The 17,685-nt window shown below is 39.4% G+C and overlaps 1 protein-coding gene across 3 annotated transcripts in view; it reads left to right on the top strand.

The window, feature by feature from the left end:
• FGD3 (FYVE, RhoGEF and PH domain containing 3) overlaps positions 1-17,685 on the top strand; it is a 99,839-nt gene that overhangs the window by 44,883 nt on the left and 37,271 nt on the right. For 2 of the 3 annotated variants that reach the window (XM_083727020.1, XM_083727021.1), the window contains exons 2-4: positions 4,849-5,019; positions 7,638-7,809; positions 8,875-9,472. In XM_083727020.1, coding sequence (XP_083583146.1) covers positions 4,849-5,019; positions 7,638-7,809; positions 8,875-9,472 — 941 coding nt within the window. Of the gene's footprint in view, positions 1-4,848; positions 5,020-6,627; positions 7,472-7,637; positions 7,810-8,874; positions 9,473-17,685 lie in introns of those variants that run through there. The other variant, XM_083727022.1, reaches the window with a different exon arrangement.

Here is a 17,685-nt window from a genome sequence, read left to right as displayed (position 1 = left end):
TGAGGCAGCTTAGGCTGCGAGGCAGTGAGTGACTGGTCCAAGGTCACCCAGTGAGCTTCATGGCCAGGCATATGAACCCCGGTCTCCCAGGTCCACTGCACCACGCTGGCTCTCAGAGGGATCTCATACAAGGTAAAAATAATGACAGCCCTCAGTTTTTACATGGAGGCAGCCATGTTTTATCTAATACAGCTTCTTCTGAGAGCAACAGAATGTCATCAGGTGCCGTCGCTCCCAGGGGAACTTGCTCAATTCCTTTCAATGCACACAGCAGCAAGGAGCCCAGCACATTAACCACACAAGGCTGTGAGCGACTGGGTGACTTCTGGAGCTTTGTAAAAGCAGTGAGGAATGGACAAAGGCAGTGCTGCAGCCCTCCTACCACCTTGTAATGGTATCCACAGGACGAAAGTGGACTCATGATCCAGTCTGAATCATGATTTTCCTAGATTGAATAAGGCTTTGGAATAAGGTTCTGCAAATTCTTCCTCCATCCCTGGTTGCAATATTCAAAATATACATGTATATATTTATGTACATGTTTAATTGTCTTATTTTTGAACTGATTTTCACTGTTTTTACTAGCATAATAGTAGGGCTATATTGCATATCCCTTTTGAACTCCTAATTCAGGACTGGAATTTAACCTGCCCTATGGAACATCCTCCCACCAGATGTCAAAGAGAACAACAACTCCCAGACTTTTAGAAGACATCTGAAGGCAGCCCTGTTTAGGGAAGCTTTTAATGTTTGACGGACTACTGTATTTTAACATTTTGTTGGAAGCCGCCCAGAGTGGCTGGGGAACCCAGCCAGAAGGGTGGGGGTATAACTAAATAAATTATTATTATTATTATTATTATTATTATTATTATTATTATTATGGCACTCAGTCTTGGCATGATGGCATTGCTATACAAATTTTTATTAACTAATGTTGTACTCCCAATACATTTCAGAATAATAGTGCATGAAGTCTTAAATATATGTTTTTAAACATTAATTTAACTAAAATGATTGTAAACTTGGATCCAATGACCTTTTGTGCTGAAATAAAATAAAAGAGAACACTTAAGCAAACAAGATGGCATTGGCATTTACCTCAGAGTAGAAATTGTCTTATTGAGATTTGAATAAAAACCTTACCAATCCTTCCAATAAACTTCATGATTGAAATACCAAAGCCTTCAAAATGATTTAGTTTTGTGTTTGTCTAAAGTTCTGGTGGTGATCAAAGTGTATCATTGTCTTCACTGACTGATTCTTGTTATTTTAGCTGAATGATTTAAGTGAACTTGTGTCCCCACCACACCCCCAAACAATTATTTGCCAAAAGGCCATAGGGCAGTTTGCAACATAGAACATGATAAACAATATATGAACATGATAAGCAACGTACAGTATGCCAATACTTAATATAACAGCTGTACAATACAAAAAATTAAAACAGTAATGTAAATACAAGTCAAAATAATAAGCAATACATAGTAAAAAAATAATACAGTGGTGCCTCGCTAGACGAAATTAATCCGTTCCGCGATTCTCTTCGTCTAGCGGTTTTTTCGTCTTGCGAAGCAAGCCCATTGACAGCTTAGCGGATTAGTGCTAGAGCTGTCAAGCGGCTTCCAGCAATCAGCTGTTAAGCGGCTTATCAGCGGAACAGCTGATAAGCGGCTTAGCAGCTTAGGAAAAGGGCGAAAAAAGCAAAAAAAACCCGCGGGGAGATGCAAGATTTTTTCGTCTTGTGAAGCAATCTCATAGGGAAATTTGTTTTGCGAAGCGCCTCCAAAACGGAAAAACCCTTTCGTCTAGCGGGTTTTTCGTCTTGCGAGGCGTTCGTCTTGCGGGGCACCACTGTAGTAGATAATATATAATACATAATGAAAACATACTAAGTAAGCAGTAATGTAAAATTATTTGCACCAGCACCCCAACAATAAACTCCACAAACCCAGTAAAATAGCATGAATTATTCCATGTTTTTCTCAGGTTCAGGCTAATACACATTTCTTAACAACAAACTCCTACAACTTAATAGAGGGGGAAATCAACAGCAGTATATGTGAAGTTCAGAAGCATTGCAACAGATGCATATACAGTATTTCTCTTTGTACAAAACTAACTCTTAATCCCCTGCAGAAAAGGCAGGTTTTTCCAGCTCTCACATGGGAACTTTCCTCTCCTCTCCTAGTCTCTCTACATGAGAGCCTCTGCTTCCCTTCCCATCAGGGTCCTTCCACCATCTGTCTGCCACTTTCAGAGTTTGTGCTATACTTGTCCCATAGGCAGCCCAGAAGAGAAGGGGCAATAATTTTGTTATTGGTGTGCTCCTGCTATTTGTCTCATGCATTTTAGCTTGTGAACCTGTGGACAGGATTGGGAATTTTTATTTCTGTACTGTGCCTATATTTTTAGTGTAGTTAATATCAATATAATGTCACCATAAGGGTTTTTTTTTTGGGGGGGGGGTAGTGGAAGAGTGGTTTTCCCAGTAGTGATGTATGGAAGTGAGAGCTGGACCATAAAGAAGGCTGATCGCCGAAGAATTGATGCTTTTGAATTATGGTGCTGGAGGAGACTCTTGAGAGTCCCATGGACTGCAAGAAGATCAAACCTCTCCATTCTGAAGGAAATCAGCCCTGAGTGCTCACTGGAAGGACAGATTGTGAAGCTGAGGCTCCAATACTTTGGCCACCTCATGAGAAGAGAAGACTCCCTGGAGAAGACCCTGATGTTGGGAAAGATGGAGGGCACAAGGAGAAGGGGGCGACAGAGGACGAGATGGTTGGATAGTGTCTTCGAGGTTACCAGCATGAGTTTGAACAAACTGCGGGAGGCAGTGGAGGACAGAGGTGCCTGGCGTTCTCTGGTCCATGGGGTCACGAAGAGTCGGACACGACTAAACGACTAAACAACAACAAGTGGAAGAGTGTACCATGTAGCTTGCTTGTATTGCATGATGTTGGGTTTTTCTTTTTTAAAAGCACTGCTTGTTTCTTGTTTTCACTTATGACGTAGGTGGTGGCTTTTGATAAGGAAGTGGCTTTTTAATCATCAACTAGGAGTTCACTGAACCGTGTTCTTTGCATTCTCTGAGAAAGATTGTTAGCTGATGTGGATTGATGAGGTCCATTTAAAACAACTGAGCTGTTAGCTTGCACCATCCCAGAAAATGCCGCCTTTATCAGTTTGTGATATATGGCTGCATTGCCAAAGGAAGTATTAGAAATAAATAATGCTTTTAAAAGTAGAAGGATGAAAGAATGGTTTTACCTCTATTGAACCACTATTTCACAAACACCCTGAAATGATTCAGTCTTGAGAATAAGCAGTCCAGGGATGGTTGCTCAAACCCTTCCGCTCAGCCTGCAGCTCTGCTGAGTGATCACACAGACCCAGTTCCAAGGCCCCTCTCCCCCCCCCCTTTCATCTGGCAAGTGCTGTGTGCTGTGACTGCACTCATGAAGCCAGGAGTGGACACACAACTCCTTTGGTCTCCTCTCTTCCTCACCTTCTAGCTGCATTTCAGCCTGGATATGCAACTGCGATTCTTTTTAGTCTTTGACTAACAAGTGTGTAACACTTGAGAATGAGAGAGAGACAGAGAGACAGAGGCAGAGAGATAAATGACCACTGTAATATCTAAGTCATGAATTCACATGGCACATTGCAGTTACTTTTTTGTGAATGGGAACTTTGGCTAGTTGTGGTTTCAGAGTTCACAGAAGGGTGTGTGTGAACATCTATGTTTGTTTGTTTGTTTGTTTGTGTGTGTGTGTGACATTACACTGTTTGCATGAACCAGGGTATTAGTTTCATGGATGCTTTAGATTCCTACATCAGGGGGTTGGACTAGATCGCCCTTGCTGTGCCTTCCAACTCTATGATTCTATGATTCTGGGTTTTTTGTGGTCATTGGTTGGCCACTTATCACTATTATTGACTCTTTGAGATCAGCAGACAGACCACATAGAGCTGTAATGTTATTTTCAACTTGGTCCTTTTAAGGGAGCATATGGGTTTGTTTTCAGTTTCTCGAAATTGAAGTAAAAATATGGATAACATTACTTTTTGAGTTGCTCGTGAACATTAACCATACTGGGTTAAGGAAGAGGGCAGATCCTCAAAACTTCTGAAATGCAACACTGATTGCGTATATATTCATAATGGTGTTTTTCTTTTCCTTCTGGTACTTTGAATGAGCAAACACACCAGCTCAGTTGGTTAAATGACCAATCAGCTCCTGATAATACCTAACTGGTAACTATTACTAATGCCTGATAGTGTGTTATAGAATATTTTGAATTTTTCAGCACATGGACATCAGAGGTGGGGGTTGACATGGCCCCTGTCATCACACAAAATATTTTTACAATTATATGGGTATCCCCACAGTCATTCAAGGTTAGAATATTTTAATAAATTTAGAGCAAGGGTGAGGAATCTATGGCCCTCCAGACATTGCTGGACTACAACTCCCATCATACGTGACAATTGGTCATGCTGACTAGGGCTGATGGGAATTGCAATCCAACATCATGCCTTCCGGGTCACAGTTTCCACAGCCCTGATTTGGATTATTTGTTTATTTCTAAAATGTATACACCACTTGATTGTAGAAGAACCTCAACACAGATTATGTAATACCCTTCTTGAAAAATGGTTCATGGAAGCTGTTATCTTTCTGTCATCAGCCATCCTTTGCATGATGACAGTAGGGATGGATGGATTTAAACTGATGACTTTGAAGTATATGTGTCAATCATTAGAGCAGTTCATGTGATAGAGTCTTTTGCTTACTCATTAGCAAAAGGAGGAAGTAAATACAAATTCATTTATTTATTCCAGGTTGCCCTCATTCTTCTTTTCAAGTCAAATGTCACATTGACTCAAGGACAGTGCTGGAAACATGTAGTGAGTTGCAGCGTGTGGATCCCATTCAGTGCACTCTTCAGCCTGGAAGAAAGCCCAAAACCAAATGCCATTTGGCCAAAAAGCATTCTCTGCCAAAACCCCAAGGTTTGTAATTTATTGGTGTTATTTTAAAAAATGTGTTGAATGATGCATGACCACCCTATCAGGCCTTCTTAGAGGCTATATGAGCTAGAGGGCTTCCATGTATGGATTGCTATAACTAGGTGGGATATTGTTTTTGTTTGTTACTGTGTTAGTATTTTTGTGGTGTTATATTGTGAACCTCCCTGCATCCTTGGATGAAGGGCGGTAAAGAAATTTAATAATAATTATAGTAATAATTGTGAGGGATGAACTTCACAAGGCTATTCAGAAAGTAGCATAAGTGGTGTAAGTTTTGATCTGAAGCACATTATAGTGGCACAGAGGTTCATTACTTCAACTGGGTTGATATCAATGGAACAGAAAGGTACTGTTTGGGTTTCACTTTTTGTGTTGATTTTTATTGCCATCTCTGCAGTGCACCATTGGCCCATTGTTCACCTCGAAGGCATGTTCTGTATGATAGACTAATTTGCTGCCATTCTCTTCCGTTAAAAAATGCAGGGATAGGGACATTTGCACATGGCAGGTGGGCCAGAACAATCATGAAGAATGGCTGCTTCTGAACTAAAAAAGTATAGCATACTAAATTTAATTGAAATAACATGTTAGCAGTTGAAATCCAGTCTAAGGGTAATAAATATATATTAAAAAAACATGTTCATTCCAAAGAGATTTCTCTGGGATCTGTTGTATGAAAAATGTATAACTGCATACACAGTATACCTTTAAAGCATATTCAAAAGACATCTTTCCCCTTCAAAGAATTCTGAGCACTGTAGTTTGTTAAGAGTTTGCTAAGAATTGCAAGGCAGTGAGGGATAAACTGCAGTGCCCAGAATTGTTTGAGGGAAGGAATGTGCTTTGAAGGTATAGCGTGTATGCAGTCTAAATTTCACAATCTCTAAGATGTATTAAATTGTTTTCTATGCCTGTATATATAGAAAAAGATGGGTTGGATCATTAATAATCAAATTATATCCTTTAACAGGATACAGCCTGGAAGCTCTTCCATCCACTCACAACCACACATTTCTTTTACCATCTCTAGGTCTGGCATGTTCTTTCTTAGAATACAGGTTGAATTAATGATGTGTCTCTGCTGGAAAAAAAATGGAACTTTACCCCTTGCCTATCATGTGACCACCTTCTGCCCAGGGGCTGCCATTTTTGGCCCTTACCTGGGATCATGCTCATTTGGGACTAATAACCATCTCCCTCTGAACCTGGAAACCAGACCCCTTGATGGATTCTAACCCCAAAATGATGTATTGTAAGCTGATGTTCTTTAATGAACTCCTCTAAGGCAGAAATCAGTGTTCCAACATATATTTTAATGGGTTATCTGACAAATTGCAATGCAAAATGTTCCTCCTGGACATCGATTTTTATACCTTACTTTGCTTTGTCCATTGCAGGTGATATATTCATACCTTAGCACTTACAGTGCCAGTAAGTGTTTAAACGTAATAGTTTTCCAACCCCCCCCCCCATTTTAGCCACTTTTGTCCCATTCCCGCCCCCGCCGCACCCTTCACCTACTTCAAGTTAAGAGGAAGCTGACAACATTTTATGTTTTATTTTGTTGTTTCCCACTCAGTTAAACATTTTATTTAAATTCCTCTGTTTTGCATATGTTTCTTTGTAAAGTGTCATATATGTTGATGATATTATACAAAAATACAGTGCATGGTTTTTTTAAATGTTGAACCCAACACGCTTTAGAGAGAGGTTCGAAATTTTAAACTTTTCCTCATTAAGCAGTCTGAACCTGAGCTTATTTTGCCAGCAACTGTTGAAGGATGTGAACAACTGGAGTTAATTGCCCCATTTTTACAGTATCTAGTTTAAAGGCCGGTTAAGTTAAGTTGCTTCTGGCTGTATGGAACAGTGAGATGACATGAACCCTGTTGCTATGGGTTACCGCTTGCATGCTTGAAAAACTACTATTTACTTGTGAACAATATGAGGACCTCGCATGGCTTGCTGCATTTTCCAAAAGACTGCTGCAGTAGGACTAATGCTCTTTCCCACCACCACCAAAGGAGTAGAGAGCAGTACTTGGTAAGTGCTTTCTTACAGTAGCATGTTTAGTGCAGCAGCAAAAGAGGAAGGAAATTTCTGCAGTTTATACCTTGAAGAGGTGGGGGAAGGAAAAAGAAAGGAATACGGACAATTCTTGATTTGCTTTCTGAATTTCCAGAAGAATAGGCATGAGAGAAGATCTTTAAAAATCTCTGCTAACTCTTATCAGTTTTGTTCAGTGCTTTAATCCAAAAGAACTCAAAGTTCTGGATCACGACTACCGAAAATGCTCATTTCAAGACTGGGGGTTGTGGTAGAGCTTTTGCAAAATGCAGTGTCTATGTGTGCTATGCATCCTGTTTAGCAACAAGGAAGTGGTTACGTTCCGTCAGTCTTTGAAAGATCTACCAAAATGCAAAAGAGAAGCCCAGTGAGTCTTGGCTTAAAACAAATTGTTCTTATATATAAAAACAGTCTGGCGCCACATTGGTGTTACTATAATAAAGCAGTGGCCTTTTCAGCTTTGTAGAGGTGGAGCAATTGGCTTGGTTGCTGAAAGACGGACCATTCCTCTCTCTCACTGTGTTTGTTTTCAGTACCTCCAAAACCTATTCATCTCCAGCCTGCCGGGCACGAGAAGATTCCTCCAGCACCATCTAGGCCTTTGCCAGCGGATCCCAAGTCAACAAGAAGCCCAGTGCTTGAAGAAGAAACAACACAGACCTCACCAGACATTAACAGACTCATTGAAAAATTCGAAAGTATTAGGTAAGTACTTTTGGTTACTTTTGCTATCCTCTCATCTTTAAATAACTGGAGGGGAAAATATGTTTTAACAATGCAGAATGAAAGTATAACAAGTCACAAATGTGAAATACATAAAATGGTGTGTCTATTTTAATTCCAACAGCAATTAAGCCAAGTCCCTCTAAAACCTAGTAGAGAGTTTTGAAATGTGTCTAATAATTGATGATGGTTTACAAGTAAATCACTCAGTGATGACATATTTTTGACAACAGAGGGTTACAGCAAAAATGATGTTGGGCTGCCAGCCCAGGTTCCAAAAGGATAAATACATAACCATACACAACGATTCAGTCCTGGCATAGGTGTGCTTGGACAACAAGTGATTTATTTAGGTTGGACGGATTTTCTCTAGACATGATTGATTTTAAAACTGGTTAACTTGTCAGAGAACCGAGAACTTATAGGACTGTTTTTTGGTGTTAAAAATGTTGAGTCAGTATGCTATAAATTACTTTTATAATTTCATTCTCTTGGGATGTTGCAGTCTAATATGAAGATAAATATATCTGGCTAGTCTTTTAGCAAACCGAAAATGATTTATTCATTATTTAGGAGTGACTTTGCTGAAGGCCGTGACTTCCTCAATATGGTTCCCTTAAATTTTTAATAGGACGAATTTGTGGGTTTCATTTCCTTTAAAAACTGAATTTTATTATGGTTTAATATAATATGAATATTTATGGCAGCCACCTGTTATATTTTAAAGATATTTTAAAGAAATTTCTGTGCCCGGTTGTAGTTTTAAATAAATGAAAAGAAGAAGCTTACAGAGACAGCCCAAAGCATTTGAGGGCATGAAGCAGAAAGTTCAGCTGACATACTTAGTAGTGGTAAGCAATGCTTGACAATTGGCTGGCTTTTTAACGACAGACCCAGAATTTGCCACTTGAGGCAGGCCACCTCACTCAATATGAAGTTAGAGATAGCCTCTGGTCTGAAAGAGTTTAAACCAAGGGCACTAGCTTCAAAGTGGATTTGTATGTGATGCCAACGACCCAGTGCCTTTGTCTTTATCTTCATATGCAGGAGGCCCATCCATGCTGTTCAAAGAAACCAGTTCAACTTAGCTTTTAAAATGGAACCTGAGACAGACTCTTCCAAACAGTGTTGCCCAAGCATCTGTGATGCGGTAGGTTCCACTGCATCTTCTACCAATGAAAATAAAGAGCTTGATGACAGCGAACCTGGTGTGTTGTGTAGCACTGAACTGTCTAACACAGACATAATGAAAATTAAAGAACTAAATATAGATGATGGCACAAGCGCTGAAGATGGTGCTGATGTGCAGGTCAGCAAAGCCCCCACGGAAGAGCTTGTACCTAAGGACTCATCCGTGGAGCTGAACAGTAATGGTAAAATTCCCAATAGGGACAGTGGGATTGACAGCCCTTCTTGTAGTGTGGCGGGAGAGACTTTCCTGAATGAAGACGGTGCGGAGCAGAAAAAGGTCACTGTGACCGGGAACCCAGCGGAGGTGGAGACGGACAAAAAGAGTGCCAGGTTTTCCGCTGGAGAGCAGAAAAGAGACTCTGCTCAGGATGAAGATAGTGACATAGATGAGGGAAGCAGTGAGGAGCAAGAGACAGCGGAGGTGCCAAAACTGGAATGTGTGGACATTAACAAGGTAAATATTATCTTTTGTATTGGTTTGATAACAGGATGCAGTGGGGAAGAATGATCTTCAAAATTTGCTGAGCATGTGAAACTGCATGATTTTGAGTCAGATAGTCTGTGACACTTGCCCCCCAGTAGCTGAGTACTGCTTGGCAGTGGCTTTCTAAGGCCTTCAGTCAGACGCCTGTCACTTCTATGCAAAGCGTTGTTCTGTTGCTGAGGAGTGAGCTCCCTTGTCTTTCTTATTTTTCTCTTTTCTTCAGTCCTAGTCTATGGTGGATATGTAGTCACTTTGAGTTTCAGACCCAGCCTTTCTTTCTGAGGTCTCCAACTTCCCCTTAGTTTGTTATTGTTTTCTGGGAGGTGTTGATGTTGGCCTTTTATTTTTTTATTTCATAATTTTTATTAGTTTTCAATTACAGTCCAATAATAGCCTCATGATAACAATACCAACTTAAAATACACTTATTAATGCCTATCATTCAAATACCGAACTATATACAGTGGTACCTCAGGTTACATATGCTTCAGGTTACATACGCTTCAGGTTACAGACTCCGTTAACCCAGAAATAGTGCTTCAGGTTAAGAACTTTGCTTCAGGATGAGAACAGAAATTGGCTCCGGCGGTGTGGCAGCAGCAGGAAGCCCCATTACCTAAAGTGGTGCTTCAGGTTAAGAACAATTTCAGGTTAAGTACGGACCTCCAGAACAAATTAAGCACTTAACCCGAGGTACCACTGTAATTTAGATAAAGTGCCCCCAACCCCTTGTGCTAGATTTGATGGTTTGATTATTTTATTTATTTCTGCGTTCCAAAATCTTACTAATTTCAGTTTCCTTCAGGTCAAAAAAATAATCCCTTGTACAACAACTGCAATATTAATAACTTCTATTTGTGTTGATACATTAAATGATTTATAAAACTACAAGTGAAGAACTCAAGCTATATCCTTGTTCTTCCTTTGTGTGGCAGTTATTCTGTCCATGGTGTTTCTTCCTGTCCCTGTAAGATGTTATGTCTTTCTTTCCCCCTGGTTGTTGGTGTTATCCATCATTCCTTGGGTGGAGCTGATATCCCATTGTTGTTCCAGAAATTTCTCAATCGCTCCGTCCCGTACTTTGCTGTTTTGCAACTTTAACAGCTGCAAAAGTCACTCTCTCCCAGTAAATACGCTAACCTGTTGTCACCATTTTTCCTCTCAGCCTGGGAAGAAGAGCAGTCTATAGAACTGCAGATGACTCAGTAAAGAATATGATCAGTTCCTTTGGCAGTTCAGACTCCTTTCATCCTTTCTTCTAACTGAAGATATATGAGCAATTATACTTCCAATTAAATTAAATTCCAAGTCCTCTTAGCGTTATTCAGTTCACTTCATAAATAATAAAGGATGGGGAAGAGTCAACTCGTAAGTTTCCATCATAAACCTTTTGAAAAATAGAGCTTTCCTCCCTTTTTCCTTTTTTTTCACACACACAGCTCTGTTTGATGTTCTATTCCATATTTATAATCCAATAGAAGGTACAGAAAGAATGGAATTTTTAAAAAAAGAATATCTGGAAAACTATTGTAATAATAAACATCTCCTGGCAGAACTAGAATGATTCTTGTAAAATAAGAAACATAATGTTTTTGGTATCTGATAAGAATAGAGAAAGTAATACAGTAATTTGGAACTGTGTGTGAAAGAACAATAGAAATAATAATACAATGAGTCTAATCGGAAGTCAAATGTGTTTATTTTTTTTAATTCTTTTTTTATTAATTTTCTTTCTTTCTTTTTCTTTTCTTTCCCCTTCCTCCTCCTTTGGTGTTTTATTTTCTTTTCACTTTCTTCTTTTGGTCTTTTCTTTCTGATTTGCTAAGAAAGAGGTGAAGTAAAATATGAAAAGTTGACTAACTCAAAGTGATGTTTTGTAGTTTGTTAACTATTGTTAAAGATGGTCAACTGTAATGAATTGATGTATTAGTTACTGCTGATTTATTGTTATTGTTGAATCTATATCTATCTATCATCTATCTATCTCTATCTATCTATCTATCTATCTATCTATCTATCTATCTATCTATCTATCTATCTATCTATCATCTATATCTATCTATCTATCTATCTATCTATCTATCTATCTATCTATCTATCACCTATCATCTATCTCTATCTATCTATCATCTATCTATCTATCATCTATCATCTATCTATCTATCTATCTATCTATCTATCTATCTATCTATCTGTCTATCTGTCTATCTATCTATCTATCATCTATCTATCTATCTATCATCTATCTATCTATCTATCATCTATCTATCTATCCATCTATATCTATCTATCTATCTATCTATCTATCATCTATCTCTATCTATCATCTATCTATCATCTATCTATCATCTATCTATCTATCTATCTATCTATCTATCTATCTATCTATCTATCATCTATCTATCTATCATCATCTATATCTATTCCAATTTCTTCCATTCTTGTTTGTACAAATATAATTTGAACTAATTCAGAGGAGGGTTGCCAAATCATAAATTTAGAGAAGAAAACTTTAAAGAAAGAAGCCATAGGCATACTGTATATGAAGCCTGTTCACCACCCCCATCCCTGGGAGGAATTTGCAGGGATAATTACCCTCAATCATCCTTGTTTTTCCTTCGCCAACCATCTCGCTGTCGTGGGGGCTGCCTCCAATAAGGCAGAGTGTAACTGGAAGCCTATTGGACTGAAATGTGACTGCTGTTGTCATTTTGAAATCTGCAGCATATAGGCCAGCGGCTTCATGGTTGATATTCAAAACTTCCGGACATGCAAAGATGGGCAGACAAAGCAAGCTGATACCACAATTTCTTTTCACTCTCCATTAAGCACTGGTCTATTATTTTCTTTTTTGGAGAATGGGTATGTGTCTCTATTCAGAGGTTCCCTTTCCCTTTTAGCTCCTGTCTGTGTCACTGATGTGATTAAGAAGTAAAGATTTTCACATAGACAAATTTTTACATGCACAGACTTCGGAAACATTATTATAGAAGATGCTCCTTATACACTGATTCCTGGAGCTGCTAGCAGTGCCAGAAACCACAACTGGGGGAAGTGCTGTTACACTCATGTCCTGTTCCCATATGCATCTGATTGGGCACTGTGAGAGCAGGATGCTGGACTGCATAGCCCTTATCCTAATTCTGCAGGGCTTTTCTTCTGATGACCTGTTACCAGAGTTCAGTAACCATGCTGTAAGAGCTGTTCAACAGTGAAACGGTCTCCCCCGGGAGGTAGTGGACTCTCCTTTCTTGGAGGTTTTTAAGTAGAGGTTGGAAGCCCATCTGTCATGTATGCTTTAGTTGTGATTCCTGCAATGCATGGGAGTTGGACTGGATGTCCATTGGGATCTCTTCCAAAACTACAATTCTATGAAATACTCGTCTCACCATATTGATAAGTCAATGATTGCTCAGCTGCCCCAAAACCTAAAATAATGTTTTCAATCAACAATAATAAATTTATGTGGCTTCTTTTTGCCCTGAAGCTTATCATGTACATCTGCAACATGGTCCATAGGGATGACTGTATTAATAGTCTTTAGTCGCAATAATAAAGATACTACAAGACTCTTGGTTATTTTCAAGAAGATGTCATTCAAAATCCAGATTGACTCCAAACTATTATTAAGCCAGTGGCCACCATGGGGATGTCTTGATTTATTTAACTCATTTATATACAGCTTTCTGTCAATAGATCTTGAAGGATTTGGGTCTACACAGGAGATCTAGGAGGAGATGTCATGAGTTAGAAAATGAGAGGATGAAATGAATCATTAAGTATGGGTACTTGCACAGCTTCTAGTGATGGGGGTGATTTAAAAGATGTATATTCCATATTTAGGCAGAACTTCTAAAGCAGTTTACAGTTTTGTTAGCAAGCATAGCATTAATAGAATCATAAGTAACATTATGAGTTCAAATAGCCATAAAGACATAGTTTGCTACCTTTCCCCACCAGAGATATAGTAAGTACTGCAATTGACTCACTTGGGCTTAGGCTCTGAATTAGTTTGTTTCTTTATCCATATGCCTGAGACTAATCAGTGTATTAATATGAGTCAAGTCAGAAGAAAGGGCAAGAAACATTGATTTTGGTGTCATTGTAACCATTAATGGTAGAGTAATGGCCAACATTAAGGCAAAACCTGGAAGTATATTCTGAAGAATGCATTCTCTCAGTGTGTGTGCTTTGCTCTAGAATATAGCATGATGAACGAACACAGTCTCCAATATAATAAAATATGTCATGGCAAAAAAATTAATTTATAGATATGGAGCTAGTAATATCTATATAGTGGGAGTCCAGATTTAATTATGACCATAGCTGATTGATCTTTAAGTACACATCAATCCTTAGGATCAGTTTTCCCTATTTTATTTAACTATGCATATCTAGATGCCCATACTTATATGAGATGCATCATATAATCAATGCATTTTATTAATAAACATCTTAATTGAATAATACATTTTATTAATATACATATTAATATAATGCATTATTTTAACAAATAATGTTATATCTGGGGCCTTTTGACCTTCAGTAGAATAAAATGGGAAATACATACTTTACAACTGCAACATAAAGCTTAGAATATTTTTAACCTGAACCTGAACCTGAACCTTTAACCTTTAACCTGAACCTTTAAATTGGCAATATATATGGAAGGAATTATAAATTAGTTTGACCAAATGTTTTGAATGGCTTTCATTTAGTTGGAAGTTAAATTTCCTCATGTTCAAATATAGCAGCATCTCATATATGTTTGACTCTTCCTCCAACATTGTATGATACCAGGCTATGTTTTGCTTGTATATTATGCAGATGTGATGTGTGTTGTTTTTTTAATATCCATGGCATCCCTCTTCAAATGCCTTCTTCTATAGACCTGAAGATGCACAGTACAGTGAGGCTTTCTCTGAAGCAGGGACTCATAACTCATACAAGTTGACTTTTTTCTTTTTTTTAATCTGCTAACCTTTCTCCTTCTTTGCAACCCATATCGTTCCCTCCCTCCCATCCCTGTTCACCTTCCTTCTCAGCATTCTGTAGAGCACGTTCCACAAGGGGGTCTAGAAATAGACTGGGGAGGGAGGACCATGGGCCTTAGGTATGCAGGACTCATTCACTTCCTGCTGTTGTGGGGTAAATGCTAGGAGTACAGTGGTACCTCGGGTTACATATGCTTCAGGTTACATACGCTTCAGGTTACAGACTCTGCTAACCCAGAAATATTACCTCAGGTTAAGAACTTTGCTTCAGGATGAGAACAGAAATCGTGCTCTGGCGGTGCAGCAGCAGCAGGAGGCCCCATTAGCTAAAGTGGTGCTTCAGGTTAAGAACAGTTTCAGGTTAAGAACGGATCTCTGGAACGAATTAAGTACTTAACCCGAGGTATTACTGTTTGGAGAACTAGAATTGTAACGTTAAAGGCAGATTTCATTCAAACTAAAAATGGGAAATTATTAATTTTACTTAATTACATTTCCCCTCTTTCCTTTCTTTTTTCATGGAATCCAAGGTAGCCCACCTAGATTCTGGCTAGAAGCAGACCTGCTTAGCTCCAACAGGGTGGCAGCTTCATTTGCCTTCAGACAATACCCTAGGGCCCAGGACATTCCAAAAGCACGTGAATTGCCTGTGTTCTTCTGCAGTGGTATGGCATGCCCTAAAATTAGCTAAATGAGGAAAGTAAACCCTGTGTTAACCCAGTTTCTGTTTCCCTGTTTTGTTTAAAAAAAAGTGCACTTGGATTTTGGGCAGTTCTACATGCAGGTATTATCATCACCATCATGTTGTGTAAGCTAATAATTCAGTACACCTGATCCATGTAAGCCACGGTGAAAGGATTAATATTGATAGGCAAAACATTGCATTGCATTCATTGCACAGCAGCTGCTTTCTGCACTAAAGGTCTGGACAGGAAATGTGGTAAGTTCCTGAGCAAATGTGTCTGATAGCCTGTCTTGCTCTGGGGACTCCAGAATGTTGTTGACACCACTTAACCAGAAATGACACAGTTGAAGTAATAATAATAATAATAATAATAATAAATTTTTTATTTATATCCTGCCCTCCCCAGCCGAAGCTGGGCTCAGGGCGGCTAACAACAATCAAAATAATCCAACATTCTAAAAGCATTCATTATAAAATTAATTAAAATCAAATTAAAATCAAATTGATGGCAACCAATTAAGCAGAATTCTGTGCAGATTGCCAGAGGAGGGGGTCAGGCTGCGCCCTGACCAAAGGCCTGGTGGAACAGCTCTGTCTTGCAGGCCCTGCGGAACGATGTCAGGTCCCGCAGGGCCCTGGTCTCTTGAGACAGAGTGTTCCACCAGATTGGAGCCGCGGCCGAGAAAGCCCTAGCTCTAGTTGAGGCCAGCCTAACCTCTCTGTGGCCTGGGATCTTCAGGATGTTTTTATTTGCAGACCATAAATTTCTCTGTGGGACATACCAGGAGAGGCGGTCCCGTAGGTACGAGGGTCCTAGGCCATATAGGGCTTTAAAGGTTAAAACCAGCACCTTAAACCTCATCCTGTACTCCACCGGGAGCCAGTGCAGCTGGTATAGTACCGGATGAATATGATCTCGCAGCGAAGACCCCATAAGGAGTCTCGCCGCGGCATTCTGCACCCGCTGGAGTTTCAAGGGCAGCCCCACATAGAGCGAGTTACAATAATCCAGTCTGGAGGTGACTGTTGCGTGGATCACAGTGGCTAGGTCAGGGCGAGAGAGATAAGCTTTTGGGAATAAAGGAGGACCAGCAATGCCAGCAAGAAGAGTCTTAAGTGGAGCACTTGAGAGGCTGCTTCCACTCCCACCCCAATTTCAATTTTCTTTACTCTTTTTAAAACCAGGATAAGAATTCTTGATCACATTGACGTGTGCTGTTTTCTGGGCACTTCCTGGTGTGATGTAGGCATTCGTAATGTAGAGAGGTACATTGTTGCAAGTTTGATGAGGCCTCTTCAAAGGACTGAGCTACTCTTTATAATTATGAGTAGAAACCTCTTGAAAACACTAATCCAGGTTTTCATTTGCTCTATTGCACCTCTTCATCTCCTAAACTAGTGTCTTTTTGTAGTTTGCATAACAATTATTTTTCAATAGCATTTTCAGTGTTCCCTTTTATATTGCACTCTGTTCAAAATAAACCTTTTCTCTGTAGTCATTGCAACAGTAGCTGACTACTGTGATGATAATTGGCAAGAGCTTCATTATATGAAGGCAGGTCATTGATCTGTCTAATCCAGCAGTCTTCAGTCTATTAGACTCAGATCCTCCTTTAATCCAAACATGTGTTTGGAAGCCTGCTCATTACTTTCCCCTCCATATATTTGTATGTGGTAGTGCTGCTGTTGCAATCCATCCTTTGTGGAGGATAAGGCTCTTAATGGCTACTAGCCATTAATTTCTACTATGTTCTGCTTCCACTATCAGAGGCGGCTTGTCTCTGAATACCAGTTGCTGCTGGTGGTGGGGCTGTTGTTCTCAGGTCCTGTTTCTGGGCTTTTCAGAGATATTTGGTAGGCCACTGGGAGTATAGGATGTTGGACTAGGTGAGGAGAGGGAGACTTTCTGTTCTTCATCAGGCAATGGCGTTCCCACCTGCCTTGCTCCACCCTCCAGCCCTGGAAGTCTTTCCCAGACCATGACTTTGAGAGCAGCAGCAGCAGAAGAGCGAAGTTCAGGGATATTTTATCAATTTGATATTTTTACATGGTTTTGTATGTTTTGTGGTATTTTATGCATTGTGATTTGCTGTTATTTTTACTGATTATAGATTGGTAATTCTTTATTGTGGTTGATAAGTGTAAACTGTTTAATTATTATTAGCTGAAGTTTAATTTTACTGTTTACTATGAGATTCTGATGGATTGTTGAATGTTGCTTTGTTTGATATAAGTTGTTGATTTTAAAGTTATTGAGACTTTTTATATTGGTTCAGATTGCCACTATTATTTTATTATGTTTTTATATGTGTTGGGAGCTGCCCAGAGTGGCTGGGGCACCCCAGCCAGATGGGTGGAGTATAATTATAGTTATAATTATAATTAGCCCTGGAGAGACCCACCAGTGTTCCTCTTATGCTCTTATCAAGTCATGACCCAATAATGGGCCGGAACACACCAGTTGAAAACCAGTGGTCTAACCTGATGCGGGACTTGGGTGGCGC

This window comes from Podarcis gaigeae, assembly GCF_964106915.1.
Source record: "Podarcis gaigeae genome assembly, chromosome: 2".
Lineage (NCBI taxonomy): Eukaryota > Metazoa > Chordata > Lepidosauria > Squamata > Lacertidae > Podarcis > Podarcis gaigeae.
This window is presented reverse-complemented; position numbering and strand designations above follow the sequence as displayed.